The sequence below is a fragment of the Eleutherodactylus coqui genome, chromosome 6 (assembly GCF_035609145.1).
Source record: "Eleutherodactylus coqui strain aEleCoq1 chromosome 6, aEleCoq1.hap1, whole genome shotgun sequence".
Lineage (NCBI taxonomy): Eukaryota > Metazoa > Chordata > Amphibia > Anura > Eleutherodactylidae > Eleutherodactylus > Eleutherodactylus coqui.
In genome coordinates, this window is record NC_089842.1 from 178337687 (window position 1) to 178363743 (window position 26057).

At 44.7% G+C, this 26057-nt stretch overlaps 1 protein-coding gene across 1 annotated transcript in view; it reads right to left on the reverse strand.

The window, feature by feature from the left end:
- Positions 1–26057, reverse strand: part of EHD4 (EH domain containing 4) — a 60507-nt gene that overhangs the window by 18277 nt on the left and 16173 nt on the right. Inside the window, exon 3 of the mRNA XM_066608324.1 lies at positions 13223–13320. Coding sequence (XP_066464421.1) covers positions 13223–13320 — 98 coding nt within the window. The remainder of the gene's footprint in view (positions 1–13222; positions 13321–26057) is intronic.

A 26057-nucleotide genomic window follows, 5' to 3' on the forward strand; every position in this document is an offset into this window, starting at 1 on the left:
AATAGGAGGAGACAAAAATGGATGCTTAATCATTCCACGTAAAAGAGCCTTATCATTCAAAAAAATCGTTCAAATGAGCAAAACTGACTGATAATCGTGCGATATAAACCCATCAATGCTTGGATGACGAGTCGCTTTTCGCACAATTTTATGTAGGCATAAAAATCATCCTTGGCTCGTTCACTGCTTGTTCGGTTTAAATACTGATCATTCAGTTATACTCATTCCCTTCTAAAGTGAATGGGAATGACAGAACAATTTCTTGTTTTAACAAGCCTATGATGTATCTGCCTCTATGAACAGGCAGCACGAGCGAACTCTGAGGTCTTCAAACAATAACTTGTTTGGTGTTAGACGGACTCAGACTCTGTACTAGTGGGATAGTCACTACTCTTGAAAAAGACGATTAAGGCCTCCTGTCTATGAGTGGATCGGTAAAACTATACGGGCCTCCCTGCAGCGTTTTACCGATTCTGTAAACACTGGCTCTGCCATCATAGACAGTTTATTGCTGTATTGCTACTGGTGCACTGCGCATAGCCACGTATCACACGCACATGCGCAGAGCGGGTGTTTCAGAGCTGGGATGCTTATAAAAGAAGCCGCTTATACGCAATGTATAGCACATGGAGAGCGTTTCATGTGCTGCCTATACCAACGTATAGGGCCCATAATGCGTGATACGCAAAGTAATAGAGCATGCTGCGATCTATTCCTTGTGCGTATCAATACGCAGTGCCTACATGCGCATGGATCAATGAATATGCGGTGAAAACACAGTTGTGGACATGAGCCCTTAGTAGCTGGTAAAGTCTAAGCTCCCACCCTCTTGTACGTTTCACAGGTTCTCAGATTTAAGGGTGCCCTGCGACAAAGCAGTTCGATCATTCGAAGCATGACTTTAGAGAAGTCAAGGGTTGGCTGCTTCCAAACTTTCATTATACATGTTAGGAATCAAGAAAAAAATTTTAAAAAAACTTTGATCCAATAAGGTTTTACTTTGCAAGAGGCACTGCTTCAATAGTTTTGTGGAGGAGAGAGTCTCATAGGTTTCTAGTCATATTAAAATCAGCAACATTCGGAGAAGATAGCATAGCCGTATCCATAGCCTGCTTACTTTTGAGGATGTTTACAAAGTGTGCTGCATGTCTCCAAGGGTAGGAAAAGCCCCCAAACAAGTTGAGGGGTATCCAGGGATGGGATGGCATGCGCAATGTGAGATGTGTCTAGGTGCCAGCAACGTATATGAAGATCCTAGCATCAATGTGTTTATAAACCTAAGGGCCCTTATACATGGGATGAACTGTGGGGCGCAGATGCCAGACAGCTCGCCCCAGTGATAATCGTTCTTGTGCTTTTACACAGGAACGATTATTACTAGTGAATCAAGGTGGAGCGGGGCGGGGGATTGTTCCGGATTGAATCCCCATGGCTAAATGGCTCTGTCTCAGGACAGAACTGAACAGAGTAGAATGGACTCCATGGACTAGAATAGGGTCTGCTGTTAGGGTCCTGCTCAGCTTGACAGAAAAAAAAAGTGCTGCATGCTTTTCTGGTATTTTGAGTCAGATCTGTGGTGGAACCTCTGACACAAGTACACAAGTGGGAATGTACCTTAAGGGCCCTTTTATATGGAACAATTAGCGTAAAAAAAAAAATGGATTGTGCAGATTTGAACGATAATTGTTTAGTGTAGACACGGCCAAGGAATGAACAAACAACGAGAATTAGTTTGCTTCTTAGCCATTCATTTTATGGAGGCATTTTTAAAAAAAAATTGCTCGTTTACACATCGTTGCGTGTAAACCACAATCTTCTAGTTGTTCGCTTTCACTGATACAGTGAATGTGATGGACTGAACGATTTACAAGTGAACAATTTATCTGCCTGTATAAACAGACTGCAGGCGCAAATGATAAATGGCTCCATGTCAGAATGGAAAAAACCCTCACCCAATAGTAACCCGGTCGCAGCACTCACACTTCTGGCACCATAATCTATACAAAAATATTTACAAGGAGAAAATAGGAGTAAAAAAAAAAAGTCTAGGTTTCTGCAGAAACAAAATGTTGCTGTGCTTTGCATAAACTTCCTTTTTCCTCTGTCTCACAGTAACTAAAAACTCCCTTATCTCTGCAGAACATGCAAGTCGGGGAGAAAACAGGACTTTACAGTAAAAAAACACCAAGACACCCCCACCCACCTCCTTTAAGAAAAAAAAAAAAGGCAAAGACATTTGGTCTTCAGGACAGTCCCCTTAACCTAAACAGTGATGCAGATTGTGGTTACAGTAAGCGCTCATTCACACCAGCGTATTATGCGCAATATACGCCCGCATAATGCGCTGTGAATGGAGACAATGAAAGTACTTTGATTTTCAGAGATCCATTCACACTTGCGTATATTCTATTACGCGCGATAAAGCCCTGTTGTTCTCTATGGGGGCATGTAAAATGCTGTACATATGCAATTACATTGCATACGTGCGGCGTTTATATGCAATGTCGCTAAACGACAGAGCAGGAGATTGAAAAATAAATAAATAAATGAAACCAGGAAGATTGCGCAGTCCAAAATCACAGCAATATGCAGCAATACGCCAGGTCACACAACGAAAAAACGCTGCGTTATAGGCACAGCTTTTTACCGCATGCTCGTGTGAATGAGCCCTAAGGACTCAATCACAGGGGCGTATTGTATCTGTCTAATACGCAGTGCTAAACGCCCATCGATTTACATTGGGCCATTCAGTCCTGCATTCTACACAAGCATCGACAAAAACAACACAAAAAAAAAGAGCATGTTCTACTTTGGCGCATAATACACTCATTATAGGCTGTGGGTGCTTAAATGAAGCAGTATGTGTGCGTGAGCCCTTTAAGGCTACACAACAAGTTAAAGCTACTGGGAGGAGTGAAGTTTCAGATGGAGTTCGCCTTTAAATCCATACAAGCAGCAGCTATTATTAGAGAGCTTACGAGAACGCCTTACCATCTGTGCAAGAGGAGAAAGCAGTCTGGGCACCGCAAAATGATGTCACTTATCAGGCTGAACACACAATTTAGTGATGTAACTTGTATGTAACTTTTTTATTGTCCAATAGTCACTTAAGACACTTGCAGAACTTGGAACTAACATGTTAGAATAGTTACACTTAATTGTAAAAAGGAGAAAGTGATGGATCATGGACACAACCCTTGTAATGTAAAGTGCACAAAAGCTAAGGGATTAACCCAAATGATAGCCAGCACAAATAACACGTTTCAGGGACATGGCCCCTTCTTCAGAATTGGCCAGAAAGAATACAGGGATGTTACTGTACAGTCATGTCTTGTACTCCCAGGAAAGAGGACGGGTCCAAATTCGGATCACATCTTTAATAGGAGTCGCTCCATCTTTCTCTTCTCTCGAATAGCTACACTTGTCAGCCTACGGAAAGTCAGTCTATAGGCTTAAGGGCTCCTTCATACTGGGGTGGGCGATATTGCCTTGGCAATCCATGGGAAACCTGATGATGCAAGGCGTTTCCACATAGAAACAGCCGCGCATTACTGTGGGGCTGAAGGAATCCTCCCGCCGCGGCTGTCACAGCCGTGGCAGTGGATCGCGGAGTTCTCCCATTCTTTTCAACGGGGCCGGCAAGGGCTGCTCGGCTTGTGGATGGTGTGGTCTCACTTCTCCCTGATGCTGGATGCTGGACTAAAAAAAAAAACAACATGCTGAAATTCATAATGCCCATTCCTTGTTCACACTGGAGACAAGCCACCTCCATAGGTGGCTTGCAGTAGTTTATTCTCCCCTCTCCATTGAGAACGCATGCACCCCCCCTGAATGGAGGGGTCAGGAGCAATAGTGGTATTGAGGTCTTTGGCCTAAGCATCTGTACAAGAGTCAGGTGACGCCCTAGTGCAGAGTTGTACTGCCTCTGTGCTCCTATACCATGCATAAAGCTTCTATAGGATGCCCACTGGCGTAACTACAGTGGATGCAGAGGATGCGGTTGCACCCGGACCCAGGAGCCTTAGGGGGCCCATAAGGCCTTTCTTCTCCATATAGGGAGCCCAGTACTATGAATAAAACATTATAGTTGGGGGCCCTGTTACAAGTTTTGCATTGGGGCCCAGGAGCTTTAAGTTACACCTCTGAGGATGCCTCCCTACAAAAGGTATGTGATAGAACATTAAACAACTTTTTTCCCGCATTGGATTTATATGGAGTTAGAGGGAAAAAAACTGTATGCCCATTTACAGTTAGGGGCGATACACTAGTATGGGATCTGTGCCATCACTGGGGACAAGCTCTCCCTGTTACACTTCAAATCACACTTCACTACTGTGTGCTTGACCCAATCCCATCTCACTTCACCTCCTTACTTACCACCATGCTCATCTCAGCCCTAAATCCACCTGTTCAACCTCTCACTGGCTACTGGTATCTTTCCTTTGTGCTTTAAACATGCATCCACCATACCCATCCTCAAAAAACCCCCAAAACAACGAACCCTCATTCTTCCTCTATCTATAGCTACTACTGCATATCGCTGCTCATTTTTGCAGTCAAAACTCCTAGAACACCCTGTCCACTTTCAACTGTCCCCCTACCTCTCCTCCAATGTGCTATTTGACCAACTGCAACCTGGTTTCCAATCCCATCACTCTACTGAAACGGCCCTAAGTCTAATGTATCTAACGATTTGCGTACTGTGAAAGCCTCAAATCATTACTTCATGCTCCTTCTCTTAGACCTGTCCTCTGCCTATGACACAGTTGACCAATGCCTCCTACTACAAACTCTTATCACAACCCTGGCCCTTGCCTGGATCTGCTCATAACTCATTGAATGAATGTTTAGTGTCTTCCACCCGCACACCAAATCCTCTCTTCACCCCCTCTCTCTTGGTGTTCCCAAGGCTTCGTGCTATGACCCCTACACCCATGATCTAGAACTGCTCATACAATCCCATGGCTTCCAGTGCTGATGACACTCAAATCTATCTCTCTGCTATCCAAAATCCCAGAGTGTCCCTCGGCCATATCCTGCTCCACTTCCTAAAAATTACCATGGAAAAACACTGAACTCATCATCTTTTCCCCCACCTCACTCTACACTCCCACCAGACTTATGAATCACCATTAATGGCTTTATAATCTCACCAGATTCACAAGTCCTTTGTCTTTGTGTAACATTCGACTTTGTCGTCTCCTTCAAACCGCACATACAGGTTCTTGCCACATCCCGTCGCATCCAGCCAAAAAACATCTCTCAAGAATGAGCTTTCTTCAACCCGAGTCAACAAAAATACTAGTGCATCCCTCACAACCTTTGCACCCCCCACCTCCCACCCCAATCTATCCTCAATTCTGCTACCCAGGTAATCAATCAATTACTCTTCTGCCTCTCCCCTATACCAATTCATTTACTGGCTGTCCCATTACCCAGAGAATCCGGTTCACGGTATCAACGACATGCAAGGCTGTCCCCAACACGTGTCTTCCATACATCTCTAACCTAATATCCTGATACCTCTGCACTCTTCCAGTTCTCGTAAGACCTCCTTCTCTACTCAAGTGTGCTCGTCATATAATAGTCTCCAGGAATTTTTCCTTGCGTTACCTATACTCTGTAACTCCCTACCTCAAACCATCAGACTTTTTACCACCTGGGAAAGCTTCAAAAGGAACCTGAATACCCACCTCTTCAGACAAGTCTACAACCTACCATAACCCTCCTGCCACCATAAAATGAGCACCTTCCACCCTCACCTATGGTCTCCTCTCCCCTTTTACTGTACACTGTAAGCCCTTGCAGGCAGGGTCTTCTCTCCCTCTCTATCAATTAGATCCCTCAGTTCTCGTTGGATGAGTCAATGATGAATCTGCCTGTCTAAACAGTTTGCAGGAGCGTGGACAAACTGGAGATGATGTCGCCAGCTCATTCGCTTGTGAAGCGAGAATTCAGCAGCGTAAAAGGGGCAGCAGTCATTTAGTAGAGGTTTACATTAACTATATGTAGCAGTATTTCCTTTTTATATGTAGTGCGATGTAGTTTAACCCCTATTCTTCACTTGTACAGTGCCTTGGCATTAAAAGCACTTTAAAAATAAGAAATATCACTCTGTACAAGGGTTAAGGACTCCTTCAGATGGCCATAATGCGGCTCTGTATGGGGGCTGTATATATTGTGCTTTGAATAGGATATGATCCTGCCTCAACAAACCTGAATTATAACATACTTCCTGTATAAAGAAAATCCAGAGACTCTTAGTGTTGCCCCAGCAGAGTGGGCCACCATAGTTTATATAGATGTCCATTAATGTCACTCTGAAAGGAAAAATCCAGGCTTCACATGTTGCCAACTATCTTTGTTCCTGCAAATATCTTGAAAATAAAACTACAGCTGTTTTAAATCATTTCCTGAAAACAAAGTCTGAAGAAAATCATTTTCCACTAACCTTATTCATAGGCAGGAAATCAAAACACTAAATAGGGAAATCCTGCGGAGTACAGAACATTGGTCCCCAAATACCACTATCAGCCGTCACACAAAACTAATCACAGCACGTCTGATGCTATACACGATCAGCCAGAACATTAAAGCCAACCGCTTTTAGGTCCTGAAGGTTGGGACTTAGGCCCCATTTACACATAACGATTGCCGCTCACAATTCCTCCAAACGACGGCTTTTGAGGGTCAGCTGTGGTGCGTAAAACATGCCCATCAGGCACTTTTTGCCCACCGCTGACCTCAAGTCAGCATAAAATCCTCGTCCCTGATAACAGGGAGGAATGCTGTGTTCTCTGCGGGCAGCGCTGATAACACTGGATGCAGCCAGCAGCCCCCGGCAGAACAAAGCAGTTGTATTTAGAGAACAGAACACGCGCTGTTCTCTAAATACATGCAAATTAAGCTAGTTAGCTACTAATGGGCTAATTAGCCCATTAATGCCTAATGCAAAATGATCACTCAAAATGGTTTGTTTCTGACGAATATTGAGCAATCATCTTTGCGTGTAAATGGGGCTTGAACTCCTCAAACCATTCTAGAACAGTATTTGCAGTGTGGTAGGGAGAATTATTCTGCTGACACAGTTTACTGCCATTGTTGGCATATTGTTGCAATGAAGGGCTTTACTTGGTCTATACAAACGTTTAGGTATATGGTATGTGCCAGGACAACAGTCACATGAATGGCAGGACCAAAGATATGCCAGCAGAACATTGCTCATAGCAGCATACCGTCTCCACCAGCTTGTTTAATTCCCATACAGCACCCTGGTGCCATCTCTTTCCCAGGTAAGTGAGTGGTTCATTGGGGGTAGTGGCAGGCTAGGGAGTGTGCGGAGACGAGTCATGGCTGGAAGAAATCTTCATTACTGTCCGGACCCAGATAGAGAAGAAAAGACAATTTAAGGGGCAGAATGGGACAGCATTTTGGGGGACACCGTGTGCATTGTAATTTATTTTCAGAGCATCCAAAAGGGTGTCTGGGTGGCAAACGCAGCAGAGGCAAGAATTACGGTAGTTGAAGGAAGTCAAGAAGGATTGGAGCAGATGGAGAAGAAAAGGAATGAGTCCAGAGGACGTCACCTGCGAGTCACTCAGTGTCATTGTGTCTTCTATTTGATTGTGTCACATGAGTATTGCGCTCACATGTAAGGTCTGCAGCATTCTAGTTTGTGAACTCTCAGCATATTCTTACTGTTGTTCGGGTCACAGTGGGAGCGGTCGTTTCATGTGGTAATTCTCTATAGCACATGATGGGTTGATAGTAATGCTTGGTATACTATGTAGAGCAAAACATTATTTCAGTCATATTAACATATATGGTATAGCTGAAACTGTAAGGATTAAAAATCTAATATGTTCTTTTAACCTTACAGTAAGGCCCAATGTCCACGGGCGGGTTTGATTTGTGGAACCCGCACGGGACACCTGCAAGTCAAGCTGTGAATATGGAAGCATGGGCGTCCACAAATTAATTTAAGCATGCGGATTTGTTTTGCGGACCTTGTGGTCCGGAAAACAAATCGCAGCATGCACCGCTTTTCTGCAGATCCCGCAGGAACGGCTTCCATTGAAGTCAATGGAAGCAGTCCGACCCGCACGCAGCTGACACTGTGGATGTGCCACAATTTCCGTGGGAAAGCAGGAGATTTCGCGGGAAAAAAAAACAAACTGTACTGTGCATGTGCAACAGCGAGCAGTGAGGACCATGCGCAGTACATCGAACCCGGAAGTGGAGAGATTTGCGCGGACACCGCTGCTGGGGTAAACAGGTAAATAGGGCTCACTGGTTGCGGGCAGGGCTGGTTTCCGAGTGGGATTCCGGGCACAGAATGCGACCCGCCCGTGGACATTGGGCCTAAATGAGGAGGGAAAAAAAACGAAAAAAAACTGTGGAATACACTGTTGCAATTTTACTGTTGCATATGTTAGGACACAGAGCAACGGGGCCCACTGACACCATCACTCAAGGGCCCACAAAAAGTTGGAGCCAGTGCCGACTTCAAGTGGTTTTAATCTTCCTGCTGATTGGTGAATGGTCTAGTCAGGATCAAAAAGGGAAACTGCTTTAAATAATACAACTGCAGAGATAAGCACATAAGAACTGAATAAGGCAAAAAGTGATGATTCATTTACACAGAACCTGCTGCTTTCCAAATAAGAGTATTATGTAAAGTCTTATGCAGTATCAATTACCCAAATCCATCATGGCCAACCTTCCTCCAACAGATCACAATTATTTCTAAAATAATATAAAACAAAATTACATTGGGAATGTCCAAGTGTGAACATAGCCTTAGGAGAAGTGATCCTTGAATGTATTCCACATCCACCCTTCTAACCACCAGCGATGTGATGACATACTATGGAAACTATTACTATAGTGCGATACCGCTTCTCTAACATTACATGACTACATCAGATTGTCAGAATCCTCCTTTCTTGTATATTTTTTGCAACCAATCTTCACCATAGTTTGCTAGTGCAATAGTCAGAAATTTAATGCCACTTGTTTCCTCCGAGGTCTTTCATATATTTTGCCATTTTAGAAAGTAATATTTGGTTGTGCGATAGCTCTATAAAGGTTGTAAGTGAATGCGACTGTCAAGCGATCCAGTGTATTGCTCTAAACAGTGGGGGAACCAAATGGTTTTGGTAGTCCCAGGCTAAATAAAGTCAAAGTCAAAGCATTAAAGAGTTATTTACATTTCAGATACTTACGGTAGATCCACAAGATGGGCCATAAATGCCTGAAAGCTAGGGCCTCATGCCCACGAGCAGAACTCAATTGTGGAATCTGCGTGGGTCTCCCGTGCAAATGATCCGCAGTTCATTATGCCCATAGACTAACATTGGGCATCCGCACGTATTTAAAAATACCTGCGGATGTCATTTTTTTCACACGCAAGAAAAAGATAACACTGCATGCACTATTTTTCTGTGGATCCTACAAGGATGGCTTCCATTGTAGTGAATGGAAACTGTCCGGACTGCAGCACACCCGCAGCTGACACTGCTGGCCAGCATGCCGAGTGCATCCGCCATGCAGAAGAAAGAAGATCTGGCCACGACGGAGGAGACCCGACCCAAGTCCAGACAGGTGAGTTAATGTATTTTTTGCCTCATGTCAGCGGGCACGGGTGGCATCCGCTGCGGGATTCCACACTCAGAATCCGTGCATGCCCGTGGACATGAGGCCTTAGTCCCACCTGTGTATAAACAGCTGAACAGGCGGACACCTTTTTATTCATTCTTAGCCTAATTTATTCATTCTTTGCCCATTTTATTCTTTTTTCCACATGGCCACTTGGAAAACCCCTTTAAGCAATTAGGGTAGATTGGTATGAATGTGTGCAGTAAGCTATAGTCTAGTCAACAAACACATTGGATTCACTCCAGGCAAACGACAAGCCATGTAGCCCTCACCGCATGTAAATATAGTGGCTGTAAGCTGGGGATGTACATTCAGAACAAAGAATGGGAGGATAAATTATTCATCAAATATAAACGCTTAACGTGTCAGCTGCAGACTACTGACCGAGACATGCTGAGAAACCTGCTTCAGGGCAACCCACTCCGCTATATGGCATATAGAGAGGAGAACAAGACACGGGGTGCAATTCCTTCTAGGTCCCATATCATGTTCAAGTTTTTCTATATAGAATCATTATCAGATTGGTCAATAGGCTGAATTTAAAAAAAACCAAAAAAAAAAAAAATGATCCTTTAAGCTTGCAGATTTTTTTGTAAAGGGGTTCATAGTTTTTGTAAGACGTGGTTGAGGATTAAAAAGTCTCAGTTGATCCATCTAAGAAAACATATATCCCCTTACTATACCCTGCATACATATAAACACACTATATACACCTCTTATGCACACATAGACCCGGCTGGTCTGCAGGGCAGTTTGCAGTACCATACAAGGGGTAAGGTTTTTCAAAGCAGTATCCACAGATAGCTGAGAATTCCTGCACTAATATACAAGCATTCTGTTGACATTCTCATTTCTACGAGCAGATCTTCACTTCATATATCACCCATTTACAATGCAATATCTCTGGCAAACCCTGCATGTAACTCATGCACATCTTTTTACGGATTCACTGTGGATCTAGCATCGATTCACGTCCATATCTGCAGCAAAAACTCTCCATGTCTGGACTTGCCCTAAACAAGAACGTGGACAAGGTATTTTCTAATCAGCATTTTGAGAAGCAATGAGCAGAAGACCTGCAGCCCGGCTCGCCGCGGCCTGACAAGACTAGTGCAGAGCAGCAACTTGTTCACTCCAGTCATTTCTTCTCACCGATTCCAGCCAACAAGAGCTCCACCTCCCAGTCAATGCTGAAAACTGGCGCAGAGTCTGAACACGCCCCTGCACGGTCAGCGCTGCAAGACAAGTCAGAGCCTGGGTGTGTGAGACATATGCCGTGGGCTACAAACTGACCACATGGCAATCACAGTCCTTGGAAACAGCAATCAGAGAGAAGTCAATGCGGTCAGCTCTTCTAGTCTTGAAAACATTGAGAAACTGTTTGCTGCAAGTCAAACACCCACAAGACAAATTCTATCCCAGAGTCTATGGTAATGCACTACGTTGCAGAATAGGATCTCAGTGTAATACAGACATCACAATGTATAAAAAGCATATTATCTAAAAAGGATCTGAAAAGGAAGGGGTAATTTAAAATAAGTCTACAGCGAATGTAAACATTTTTTTTTTTTTTTTTAGTAAGTCAAGAAAATCCCTTTAACCAAGAGCCACAAGATAATTTTATGCAAGTGTATGTCTAGTAATCAGTCAGACAAAAAGTACACTGCCAGGCTCAAAGGAAGACTGGTACTGCGTGGACACCAACGAGGGGGATAAGCAGCTTATCACCAGCCATGCCCGATCACTCTGTATAATAAAGCTGCAGTATTAGGGCTGTCTCACACAAGCAGGTTTTGCGCGCATAATACACTATACCTATGGGAGACCATGCTGACACACATATCACACACATATCACACACAAAATTGCAGCGTGTTCTATCCTGGAACTTATTATGCACGCATACACGCCAAGATAGTACATGGTCGGTGGGCGTCACGTAGTCAGTACGCATTATCATTGCATACAGTCTGCATGCCACACTGCAAGATACACTCATGTGAGCCCGGCCTAAGGCCGGCTGCACACGACAGTGACACGGCGCCCCCCAGAGACCCCAATACATACCTGCGGATCCAGTGTCCTACGTCCCGCAAGACACTTAGGCGTGACGCGCCGGGCCATGTCACGACACGCCCACAGCATTATATGACGCGGCGGCGGTAGGCGGGGAAGCGGTTTCACGCTATCTTCCGCTGTGCTACAGCGGAAGATAGCGTGATGGACGGGCTTCCATTGACTGCAATGGAAGCCGTCCGTGCGTACACCCGCAGCAAATAGAGCATGCCGCAGGTGAGGTCAGGTGATCTCACGGTGCGGAATTCCGCAATGGAATTCCACACCGTGAGCATTGAGCTATTAGGTTCAATAAAACCTAATAGCTGCGGGCAATGCAGCGGACTTACGCAGCGTATTACGCAGCGGAAATCCGTCCATGGGAAGGAGGCCTAAAGAAGCAATACTTAAATAAAAAACAAACACTGTAAAAAATAAATTAGATACATTCTGTTTTACCTTATTTCAGTGAATTTTTGCATTGATTCTACAGAAATAGAAGCCCTCCCCCAAAAATAAGCCTTACCTACTCTACATGTAAGAAAAAAAAATAATAATAATACTCACCTAGCAGATTGTGTTCAGGTCCTCGCGCTGCACTGCGGCGCTGCTGCAGGCTTCCATGTCCTCCTGCACGCCAACAGAGCAGTACTTTCTGGGAGTGGGGCTTGAATACCCCACTTCCAGCAAGCTAGTGCTCTGATTGGCTGATGCGGCGCTCAATTAACCAATCACAGTCATTCAATGATGTCCTTCAATTAAAGGCAGCGATTGATTAATCAAGCACTGATGCGGTGCTTGATTAACCAAATCAGAGCATTAGCTTGCTGGAGGTGGGGTATTCAAGCCCTACTACCAGGAAGAACTGCTCTGTTGGCAAGCCAGAGCTCGTGGAAGCCTGCAGCAGCGACGGAGACCAGTGCGAGTGACCCCGAACGCCGTCTGTTAGGTAAGTATTATAAGACACCCCAGAAAATAAGACACTGTGCCTCTCTTGAGGCAAAAATTAATATAAGACACTGTCTTATTTTGGGGGAACACGGCATCAGCTGCGCAACTGAATGATGGATTTTAAACTCAAGATAAAATTTTCGGTCAGCCAAAAAGCAAACGATGCAATGATTATCACTGAAAAGACATCGCTTGAGCAAATTTTGAGCGATAATCGTGCCGTGTAAATGGGGCTTTAGTTATATTAATAAGACAAAAAAAAAAAAACACCACTTCTACAAAGACAATTATTTTAAAAAAAATTATTTCCACAATAAAAGGATCTAAAATTGCTAAATTCCTAGGAATCAACAGATTTCTTTTCTTGAAAGAACAAAGGAAATATTAAACAAGAGGACACTAATCCCAGCAGATGGTGGGGTTGTCACATGAAGTTACTGACAAGAGAGTCAAATGCAAACATCAATGCGCTCATTCATGGCAGCGACTCCCAAATGGTAACAAGTCAGTACATGAGAAACCAGCTGTGCCATCCTCAAGATACATGAATGGAACCAACCTCTGCTAATCCGCTGCTTCTCTCCGGACAGGATACCGGGGGAGTCTATGATGCTGATGCTCTTCAGGACCTGATTGGGCAGCTGTGAGCACATAAACCTGGAAAGACAATGATCAAATTAATAAATTATCAATAATTAATCAGAACAGGCCTGCTTTTAAATCAGAATTGGGTTGACGATTTCCTGCTGATATGGAAACAAATAGTCACTTTCTGAGTAAGTTCTGTGGATGTGATCTGTCATCAACTCTCAGATCAATATTGAGCAAGGCTGAGCAAGTACTGGACTACAACAAATAAACTCATGACCACAAATTTTGTGGTGATAAACACTTAATGGTGGCATCAGGAGTAATTTAGGGTGTCGTTTCAGACCCTCATTGATTAGCTGCAATCTGAGCGGATAGACATGGCAGCAGGTATTCAATTCTACTGCAGCGTCACCACAGGTGTAACTGTACACATCGAAAACAATGGGTGTAATACACAGACATGTTGGGTCATATGAAAGGAGAGAAGATCTTTGTAGGATCAAGTGAAGAGGACCCCACTGTATCAGTTTTCTAAACCCCTATAAGTGGGACGTTAGATCGGGGGTAGGCACCATTAATGGCATAAAGATCTACTGTAGTAATACTGAAGTTACTAAAGATCTACCATCCGGTTCCCACATAGAAGTGACCACGTTTAGGTCACACACCGCACATATACGAGGTTCTCACTATGGCCGCCTGCAGACGAGCGGGTCGGATCCGGCAGCGAGAATTCTCGCCGCGAGACCAAACTCGAGCGCCTGCAGAGACGAGCGCGTACTCACCCGCACCCGGCGGCCCCGGCTCTTTTATCTGCCAGGCAGCCGGTGCATGCGCAGACCGGGGCCGGCAGCCGGGTGAGTGACATTTCTGTGCGAGGCTCTGCGAGCCCCGCACAAAAATAGGACATGCCGCGGTTTGTTTGCCGCACGAGATCTTGCGTGGCCAAACCGCGGCCGTCTGCATAGGAGTGCGTATTGTAATGCACTCCTATGCAGGCTTTGAGCGGCGGAAATCCCGCTGCGGGATTTCTGCCTGTGTGCAGGCGGCCTATCTCAGAAGTATTTTGGCTTAGCAAAATCATGATGTGAAACACATAGTGTTTGCCAAACAGCATAATTGTAGCACGTTAACATCTTCTCACATAAGAAGTCACGTGAGGACGCAGAGAAGGGAAGGATGTGTCAGTCAGCTAGAAACAAAAAGTGGCCCCAGGGAGTCCTCAGAGCTGAACTTAATCTCAACATCCACTAGTGATTTTTATCATTTGAAAGCCTGTGGTGACAAATGATGACTTTTAGCATATAACTCTCAAAGACGATTTTCATTTTCTTAAATTGTAAAAAAAAAAATAAAAAAAAAAACAAAAAAAAACTCTGCACCTAACGAGATGTTGTTTCAGCCTGAAGCATGACAACTGAAAAAAAAATACATACCATTAGACATGAGAATTGACGATGCTAACAATGTTTAAACCAATTTTAAAGGGGTTGTCTCGCAGCAGCAAGTGGGGTTATACACTTCTGTATGGCCATATTAATGCACTTTGTAATATACATCGTGCATTAAATATGAGCCATACAGAAGTTATTCACTTACCTGCTCCATTGCTAGCGTCCCCGTCGCCATGGATCCGTCTAATTCTGATGTCTTCTGGCGTTTTTAGACACGCTTGCGCAGTCCGCGCTTCTGGCTGGTGAATGGGGCCGCTCGTGCCGGAGAGCTGGTCACCGTGTCGTCATTGTAGCTCCGCCCCGTCACGTGTGCCGATTCCAGCCAATCAGGAGGCTGGAATCGGCAATGGACCGCACAGAGCCCATGGTGCACCATGGGAGAAAACCGCAGTGCATCCCTGGGAAAGGACCGGCGGCCATCTTAGGGAGAAGATTTTTATAACTCCATATTTCGTCGGATCGGTGAGTAGCAAGCGGTTTAAAAACCGCTTTAAATTGCTATTTTATGCCAGATGGGTGACAGGGGGAATGGGGTAAGGTAAAATTTTGATGTTTGCCGCGAGACAACCCCTTTAAATAAACTGAATTTAGAGCATCACTATCCAGCACTTATCCATCCTGTGACTCATTATTTAAACTCTGCACATGACCTAGTAACCTTGCTGACAAATTCATATAGCCAAGGCTGCATTAATGCTTTTCTAGTGGATAGGCTTCTTTTCTTTATTATGTTTTACCAACCTATAAACTCCTATTTGTTGTTATTTGTCGTATATGGCAAAAATGAAATGATATTGGGTGCGGGAGGTCCAAAAGACCAAAAGAAAATAACACCAGAAAACTAACATATAGGCAAATGTTCATGAAATGCAACATCAAGAAAATCAATATTTTGAAAAAAGTTGAAAAACAGTCATAACCCTAAGGGTGCATTCAGACGACCGTATATCGGCCGCGTATTCACGCCGGCTGATAAACGGCGTCTCTCTCTCTCTGCAGGAGGAGGAGGCTGGAAGAGCCGGTAGCAGTACTCTGAGCTTCCGCCCCCTCTCTGCCTCCTCTCCACACCCCTGCACCATTTTCAATGAGGAGAGTTGAAACAGGGCGAAGCTAATTCCCGCCACTTAGCCCCGCCCCATCCCACCTCCTCTCATTGCAAAGAGTGCAGAAGGGCGGAGAGGGGGTGGAGAGGGGGCGGAGAGGGGGCGGGAGCTCAGAGCACTGCTACCGGCTCTTCCAGCCTCCTCCTCCTGCAGAGAGAGACGCCGTATATCGGCCGGCGTGAATACCCGGCCAATATACGGTCGTCCGAATGCGCCCTGAGGGTGCGTTCACACGAGCGTAGGCGTATTTACGTTCGCATGAGCGCAGTGTATAATCGCCGGAAAGACCGTTTTTCGCCGATCACGACCAGAGCTAGAAAGCGTATTTTCGTTTGTTCCTACTTTTCAAACCGTCTTTTTGGCCATCGAATATTCGCCAGCACGTATTTCGGTCGCGTATGTCCGTTTTTCCGCGGGTTGCCGTTTTTCCGCGCCGTAAAATCACCCATGTGAACGAATACATTCGAAACCATTGCCTCAGATGGTCACGTATATAAGTTTGGTCGCAAAAACGCGCCGTTTATGCGCTCGTGTGAACGCACCCTAAGGCACATGCTGACATACTGAAAGGTATAACAATTTTAAAAAATGGAATAGACCAAATGGAATGCCCTGCCACTACCTTGTATCTTGCTGTATTAAGGCTATTACACTATTCATCCCTTATGGTTTAATTTACTTTATTATGGCTTGCCACCACTTTTTCATGTATATATCTGCCTAATTTTAATATGAATTTTATGGACTCTGTATCTTTAATAAACTCTTCGATTAGATATAGGTGTTCCATTAGTAAAATTGTTAGTGTGCAAATCTGTTTTTTGGCACAAACAATAGTAGCTGAGATTAACCCCTTAGTGACCAAGCCTGTTTGTGCCTTAATGACCAGGCCAAATTTTGCAAATCTGACATGTGTCACTTTAACATGGAAAAACACCAGAAAGGTTTTGCATATCCAAGTGTTCTGACATTGTTTTTTCGCCACATGTTGTACTTTATTTAGGCGGAAAAAAAAGACCGATAGAATTTGTATTTATTAAAAGCGCCAAAATTGGGAACATTTTGAAAAAAAATCGTCATTTTTTCACATTTCCAACTGCAATATCTCAAATATGGGCAAACATAATATAGAAATTTTTGCTAAGATAAATATTTCCATCCGTTTACTTTATTTTGGGCACACATTGGAAAAACTTTCGTTTTTTTAACCATTTAGTAGACGTACAAATTTAACATTACTTTTCAGCATTTTGAGGAACACTTTGTTTTCCTACATCAAGCCAAGATTCCAAAGGCTCAGGCCTCATGTCCACGGGGAAAATCAGGACCGCTACGGATTCTCCATGTAGAATCCGTAGCGGGTCCCTCCTGCCCCGCGGACATGAGCGCTAAAAAGAAGAATAAACTTACCTCTCGCCCGCTCCGGATCTTCCCTTCGCCGCGGCGTCATGTTCTCTGTGTCGCGGCCGGATCTTCTTTCTTCGGCCCGGCGGATGCGCAGGGCACGTCAGTGACGTGCCCCGCGCATGCGCCGGCCCGAAGAAAAAAAGATCCTGCCGCGACGGAGAGAAGATGGAGCCGCGGTGGAGGGAAGAACCGGAGCGGGTGAGTAAATTCTGAATTTTGTCTCCCGCAGATCCGGACGGCTTCCATAGGCTTCAATAGAAGCCCGCGGGAGACCCGCACGAAAATGGAGCATGGCCCAGATTTTTTCATGCTCCATTTTTAAAAAAAATCACTTTTATTGACCATCCGCGGGTATTTATCTACCCGCGGGTGGTCAATGCATCCCTATGGGATGCGGATCCGCGGGCAGGAGAAAAGTTAAAATCCGCTGCGGATTTTAATTCTTCTTTTGCCCGTGGACATGAGGCCTCATAGGAGTCAAAATAATAGATACCCCCACAAGTGACGTATTCACTGAGGGGTGTCATGAGTGTTTTAACCCCACAGTTTTTTTCAGGAGTCAATGCAATTTAGAAGAGAAAAACTAAAATTTCATATTTTTGCAAATATGTCATTTAAAAGACAGGACTTTTTTCTATAGTACACATGAAAATGAGGATTTGCACCCCAGAATGGGTACCCCCGTTTGTCCCGTGTTCAGAAATATACCCATTGTGGTCCTAGTATTAAGTCTGTATGCACAATGGGGCCCAAAATGAAAGGAGCAACCGGTGGCTTTCGGAACAGAAATTTTGTCTTCGTAAGCTTGATGAGGTGCGGCGGTCTCACACAGAAGGCACTCAACAAGCTGCTCCTGGAACTGCATGAAGGCGAGCGTTCCAGGGGCTTCTTGTAAATTACATATTACAGGTAGCAGTCTGAATAATGCCGGGCTCACGCAGCCGTAGGCGGAATCTGCTTGCAGAGGCCCGCAGCGGATCCCAGCTGTGAGCCCGGCTGTGACCCTGCGTACGGCCGCGTAATGTACTGCGCATAACTGCCTACTCATACAGGCGGTCATGCGCAGTACCTTTTTTTTGCTTGTATTTCCCGCACCGTCGCTTAGCGATGACGTGGATACCCGCAGCCCATATACAACGTAGTTGCGTATGGGCAGCGGGTAACTGTAACCATGGAGCACAATGGGCTCTATGTTGCGGATATCCGCAGTAAAATAGAACCTGCTGTGTTCTCTTTTCTGCGAGTGGATTACACAATTCCAACCCGCTAATGTGAGTGGAATTGTATAATCCAATGCGATTGATCTGCGTAATACTGCGGATCAGACGCATGCGGAATCCGTAATTCGTATCCGGTCATGTGAGACTGACCTAAGGTAGATCGCTACCTTTTTATCACGTGACCGGAGACCGCTCAACGAGGCCACCGGTCACTGCTCCAGGCTCTCGGCCACCGTTGGTCGCTGGGAGCAAGGAGATTTTAAGTTTCCTGGGCTCCCCGACTCCTGCGCATGTGTCCGGTGTTTTGCCGGCGGTCACATGTGCAGAATCCGGGAAAGTTCACGGATGAGGATCGCATCGGGGTGCAAATACGGAGGCCTCCGGTAAAAAGTTTCATCTCTTCTCACCGATTGCATCGGTGAGGGGATATGAAACTAACTTTTTTTTAAAAACTTTTACGTGATCGCCATTATTCATTGGATAACGGCGAACACGTTATCAGGAACCGCTCACCGTGGCCCCCCGTGAAATCTCCAGGCTCTTGGATAAGTTTTGTAGCCAAGAGCAGGGAGATTTTAAGTTATCCTGGCAATCCACGGCTTTTGCGCATGTGTCTGCCGCTTTGGCGACGGCCGTGTGCGCAGAAGCTGTGATAAGGTCTGCGGATAAATCCGGGGTCCTTAGGTATGTAATTTCATCCTCCCTCACGGATATGATCCGTGAGGGGAGATGAAATGTAAGCGTTTTTAAACTTTTTTTTTACTTTTTAAACTTTTTTTTGTTACTTTTTTTTAATTACTTTTTTACACTTTTTTTTTTTTACTTTAAATGATCACTGCTATCCATTGGATAACAGTGATAATCTCTGCAGGGACATCCCTCTGCTCTTGGCTACACATGGCAGCCAGGAGCAGAGGGATTTTATCAATCATCGGGCGCGCATGCGCAGAAGGGGACTCAGGTCTGGGAAGACCGGGACGCCGCTGAGGACCGGGGGTGAGTATTTTCACCTCCCCTCATGGATCCGATCTATGAGGGGAGGTGAAATTAAGCTGATTTTTACTTTTTTTTAAAAACTTCTTCGCAATCGCCGCTATCCATTGGATAGCGGCGATCGTGGGTCCGGGGACATCTCCTGGTTCCCGGCTACCTTCAGGAGCCGGGAACCAGGAGATTTTAAACTCCCCGGGGTTCCCATTCTTCTGCGCACGCGCGTGAAGTCATTCGTCTGGCGCGCATGCACAGAAGAGCCGCGCCGGGTCCCGGAGGGCCCTTTCTCCGCGGCAGACATCGGGGAACCTCGGTGGGTATTCTCAGCTGCCCTGATGGATCCGATCCATCAGGGCAGCTGAATCTAACTTTTAAGGCACTTTTATTTACTTTTTTGCGATCCACGCTATCCATTGGATAGCGCCGGTCGCAATGCCGGGGGGGGGGGGGGGGGGGACTGCCCGCAGCCCGGGATGACAGCTCCATGCTGTCGGCTACCTGCGGGCACCGACAGCATGGAGCTGTCACGGCCAGAGCCCACGGGGCTTTATTCTCTGCAGGAGACGTGTTTTTACGTCCTCAGAGAATAAAGCCCACTTGGGCAGGACGTAAAAACACTATGGGCTGGTCGTTAAGGGGTTAACAATCAAATAAGAACTCCAGAACTAAGCAGAAATAGCCCCTCTCTTCTTGACATTTTCCGCCTCTCCTTTCCTACGTTCCTATATTCCTTGCTCGACAATCTGTACCTGATGAGCTGCTGTGGAGGAAAGAAAGACAAGGAGGGAAAACACACCGGACTCATGAATAAGGCTTATTATTGATACTCCCATTGATAACTTTAATTACAATTGCAATACGAGAGAAGGACCCATTGTTTACACTATCCCTCACGGATGTTGGAACAGTTATTGTGAGAGAGACCTTGGGGGGGGGGGGGGGAATATATGTTTTACGTGTGTTTTATAGTGTAAAATGTTCAATAAAAAGATTTCATTTAAAAAAATATATATATAAGAACTCGAGATAGTGAATTTGTTATTTTTAAAAGGGGCTGTCCAGTTGTAAACTATTCATTGCCTATACTTAGAACAGGCCACCAATAGTAAATCTTTGGGGGTCTGCCATTTGGGATCCCCTCTCATCAGCTGTTCGCTGGACAGGTGTACTCATGCAGTGAGCTGATTTATGCAAGAAGTAGACAGCTCCATTTCTACTGTAGTGGCCAGGCTTGGCATTACATGGAAAGCTCCCATTCACTTCTATGGGAACATTGCCTGTAATACCAAGTATGGCCACTGCAGTAACAATGTGGCTGTCCTGCAGAAATCAGTTAAGTGTAGGAGAGCACTGGCTTAGTAAACAGCTGATTGGCAGGGGTTCCAGGCAGCAGACCCCTGCTGATTTACTATTGATGGCCTACTCTAATGACAGACCAACAGTTTACAAACTTATAAGGTCACTCAAAATGACAGCCCTTTACCGGCCAACCAAAGACCAGTCATTTAGAAATTCTCAAGTGTATGACCATCTTAAAGAAGCACTGTGGGCTCTCTTTTTTAGGTGTGTGTTTACATTTTGGGGACATCCATTACAATATTGCTGACCTCTGCTGTGAAGAATCCAGTTCTGTAGTTTGTTCCCTCCAAGCTGTGTATTCAGTTCATTTCATCTTGGACTAGATAGCGATACAATGTTATGTCTACTTTTGGTCAATGGTGTCACACTGCAACTTGCAACCAAACTGTGACAGGACAGCTGGAGAAAATCCCACTCTTGAATTTTTGTTACAAGTCACATGTGAATTTTTCCACCATAGACATCAAGGCAAGTCGATTGTGATTGCACCTTTCTTGCATTTTTGCGTCCCCCCCCCCCCCCCCCCCCCCCCCCCAACAGATAAATCGTAGCTCTGGAAACAGTTGTGTGGCTTTTATGCAAATTCGTGTGGCTTTTATGCAAATTCCTGTCACATGACATGTATCGCCTTACGGCCTCCAAATCACATAAGCAGCACTCTGGAACGCTCTGCCCCCTGACGTTTAGGTGTCAAATTTTTGTTAACGGATGAAGAAAAACAAAACAATCTTTCTTGCTCATAGCAGCCAATTACAACCTCACTTCTATTTCTTATTTTGCTCTTTAAAATGAAAGCTGCACAATGATTGGCTGCTATGAACAAGTTTTCCTTTATGGCAGTTGACATAAATCTATCCCATTACCTGCAGGGCACCTTAGTGCTGTCAGAGTGCTGGTCATGTGACCTGGAGGCCAGAGGAAAAGTGCAAGATACACAGCCTGGAGGGGTGAACTACAGAACGGGATTCTTCCCAGCAGAGGTCAGCGATTTTGTCATGGATTTCTCAAGATAAAAAGAAAGGCCCTGTGTTCAACATGTTAATTTTAAGAAGCGCTTCAGGATCTTATCGGAGATCTCGAAGTAACTAGATTTGACTTACTAGTACATCCTGAGCTACTAGTTGCCCATCTAGACATTAGAACAATCCCGAGATACAAAAGCACAATTACTGTAGATAATGCAAGATTAACACAGAAGCATGTTGCAAATCCATCACTGGCACAGCTCACAATACCTGTCTACTACAGAGATCAGGCTTCCAGATGGCCAGTACAACCAGGATTTTGCAATGGCAACATTTTTCCAGTCTTGTCACCATTTGTGATTAGTAATGCTACAAGGTTCTAAATCTGGTAGATGCACCACAAAAACTAGGACCTCAACACACATACTACCCAGCAGCAGCTGGAAAAACTTTGCTTCCACATTGCCTGCTGAAGAGTTTCTCTGAGTGTTGGCTGCCTGTCCAACAAGTATGTTATATCAGCTGCACCACCAATGGCTCCTGTAACAGTCATCACTATGGAGGGCAGGAAATTTATACTAATGCGCTGGCCTGTCTATATTAAACTGCAGAGGGCTCGCTGCAGATGTGTAACTAGGAGATGTGTAGAAAACAAAATGCAGTAACCTTCCATACCAGCCAATCAGGGGGCTGTGTACAATTTACAAAACTTGAAAAACAAAAAAGGGTCAAACCTGATTGGTTGCTGTGGGCAACAAGCCTTGATGAAGCTTTGTTTTTATAGTCAAAGTTCAAAGAATACAGTTTTTCCTATTTGAGCAAAGGTCATCAAATTTTTAAAAAATAAATAAAAATTAAAGTTTGGTTTTTTTTTAGAAACATAGTATTGCAGTGTAATGCAGGTTTCCAAATATTTCAGAGGATAAATTATAGTGTTCATCAGTGGGACTGCTGACAAGAATTCCAGAAAACAGCCTGTCCCATGATGACCATTTACGTACAATAACGTACTACACACATCACTAATGCACCTGTGGTTCTGGTCCATTTCCATTGTTTGATTCTGTCCACACTGCTTAAAAAAAAAAAAAAAAATGGAAATGCTGGACTCAAAAACGACTCACTGACTACAAGGGGTTCTTTGCGGGTTCTAGCATTCCGGACAGCATTTTCCCAGATATAGTGTAGGACTTCATCTGGGATTTTATGCTAGATCAGCGCAGGGGCTACAAACAGAGCCACCGTTGAAGATGTGAGCCCGGCCTTATAAACTGCATTTTCACAAACTCTAGGCTTAAGGTACAAAGAAATGCAAATTGTATCACTAGGATATGTTCATACTTTGTGGAAATGCTGCGGATTTTCTGCATTTGCTAAGTAAAATCTGCAGCATTATACAGCACAGGAAAATTGAATGAGAGTTCTAGAAATCCAATATACAAAGTGTGATAAAAATGCACAGGACAACTCATGTTGTCAGCAGATTTTACATCTTCAAATCAAAGATTAAAAGCCGCATCAAAATCCACACATAAAAAAGGCAGATTTTCACGCAGATCCGCATCGCAATAAGTCAGTAATTTGTGGATGTCCCTTATGGCTCTTTTACATACAACAAGAAATGCACGATTCTGGTTTGCCTGAGCGAATGAGCTGGTGTCGTCATGTTTAGACGGGCAGATCATCGTTAACTTATCGTTCAGAGTATCACACTCCTATATGAAACACTGAATGGGGAGCGTTGAAATGGAACGAGGCGTGAACGAGCCTACGGGGATTTATATGCCTGCAGAAAAGAACGAACAAAAACTAAAGGATTCTCGTTCAGCAGTTGGCTCGCGTTTAGAACGAGCGATTGTCGTTTGCTATTGCTTGTTTGAACGATGATCGTTACGTCTAACAGCACCTTTACTTTAAAAGGAAGGGAAAAAAAAACAGCCTGGAAGTGATCATTACGTAACCTGAACCCTACATTATCCCGGCACCGCTGTAACATTAGCACAGCAGGCTCGTTTGTCCTCAGTTTATTAGATTTTAACGAGCACAAGCCAGTATAACTGGGCAGGTCTGGATTGTGTTCTTTTGAGGAGCCGACATGAATCAACTGTAATTATGGCGGCTCCTCAGAAAGGGTCATTTTCTGGAAGGAGCTTACAGAGATATAGTGCCACTTCTATTCTTAGCCCTTAACGATCTTATTCCAGCATCATTGTGTAATATAGATTGATTCTCTGTCGCTGGACACGCACTACCAGTTATGGATGGCTGCAGAGAAAGGACATTACAGCCAACAGGAGACAAATGTGGGACACCGTGCAGGTCTCCAACGGATGGGGGAAAGATTGGCCTTCAATAATCTCCAACTGCCGGCTCCCCTGAAGTTGCTAAACTACAATTCTCAGCAATCCCCAAAGCCACTGAAAAAAAAAAAAACCCACACATAAAGTGCACTGATTGCAATGAGAGTATTTAGGTGGGTATCCTGAGTGCGCACGTTTAGGGAGGTAAGAGGGATGTCATCTCTCCTTAAGGAGAGCATCCAAAAAGTCTTTGGAGATACCTATGGGGTCAGTGGGTCACGGGAGGTCATAGTCTCTCCCCAGGAAAGCACCTAGAATGGGTGTGAGAAGACACCTGAGTGGTGAGTGCGGAGACTTATACAGCCATGCATGCTCCTCTGGGTAATTTATGCAAATGAGGGAGATGGAACAATGCCTCTGCAGCGCCACCTATTGGATGGCAGCATGCTTTCAAATCAATGCACGACTTTTTAACAAGTCTGTAAAACAGTGATTGGGAAGTATGTATGCAGGTGGGTTCATGTGTTACCCGTTATACACACAATGTGTAAATAAGCCCAAAAGGTTCTTTTATGCAGCAGACAAATTGCTTGTAACTAGACACTTAAATTTGCTGAATTAGGACTTAAGGGTCCTTTTACACGGGCGCTAAAATGTCCAACAGTCATTTCAATGATTGTTGTACTTTCCCACAAGGATGATAATCACTTACTGAATGGAGGCGAAGTGCACTGTAGATCTCTTCTGGCCGCATATATCTATATTCCACAACACTTCTGCTCGATTCACAGTCTGATTGGTTGTTTGGGTTGGCCGATTCACGGTGATTGGTTATTTGGATTGAATTGAGCAGAAGTGTTGTGGAATATAAATATATGCCTTCTAGCCGCTCACCTCCATTCAGAGTAAACAGGTAGCTGCCTGCTTACATGGGGAGATTGTCGTTTGATTTTTATGTCTGCATAAGTTGAACAAGGAATAATAAAATGAAGAAAGTTCTCCTTCGTCGTTCAGTCGCTGGCGGCATTTACACTGAGCGAGGATTATTCAGTTGAGCACGATCCAGTGATAATCTGAATGATATCATTTGTGTAAAAGGGCTCTTAGGGCGCCCGCACACAGTAAGGCGACCCACTGCAAACCACACAAGGATCACAGCTTATTGCCAACCGGCACCTGGCCTTAATAAAGCAAGTCTAGGTGCCACCCAGCAATTATTGATCGTGTACGGTTACAGCAGATCAACCACAGCATGTACACACGCTGTTAGGTCTCATGTCCACGGGTGGGTCGGATTCCGCCCACAGCGGGATCAGACCTGCCTACGGCCGAGGACATTTGTTTTACCTGTCCTGATCCTGTGCGGGTCTTCTCTGTCCTTGTCGAGATCTTCTTTCTTCTCTACTGAGGATGCGTGCCAGTGCAGTACTTTTTTTTTCTTTTTTTAACTCCTGGTTTCCCACGGGATCAGCGGCCCATCTGTAACTGAATCGCGGGCGCACCAAAGATCGGATGGCTTCCACTGACTTCAACGGAAGCCATCCGTGTGGGAACTGCAGAAAAATGTAGCATGCTGCAATTTGTTTTTCAGATTAATAGGTCCACAAAACAAATCCGCATGCTTTAATGCATTTGCAGATGCCCATGCATCCCTATAGGCGTCTTGATTTGCGAATCGTCCATGCGGGTCACCCGCATGGATTCCACTGATCAAAACCGCCAACGGAAATTGGGCCTTATAGTTGTGTGGGGTTTTACTGTTTTGTTTTTTTTTTGCTAATACAATCGCTCGTCTTTCCTCCTCCTCATAGTTGTTGCGTTACGGGGCTTTTAGACGCAACGATTATCATATAAACGAGTGAAAGCGAATGATAATTGTTCTGTCTAAATGGAACTAGATGATGAATGACAATGGTTGGCATTTTGCTAGTCGTTCCTTTTTATGTAGGCATGAAAATCATTGTTCACTTATCGTTTGGCTCAAGCAGCGCTCGTTCAGTCCTTC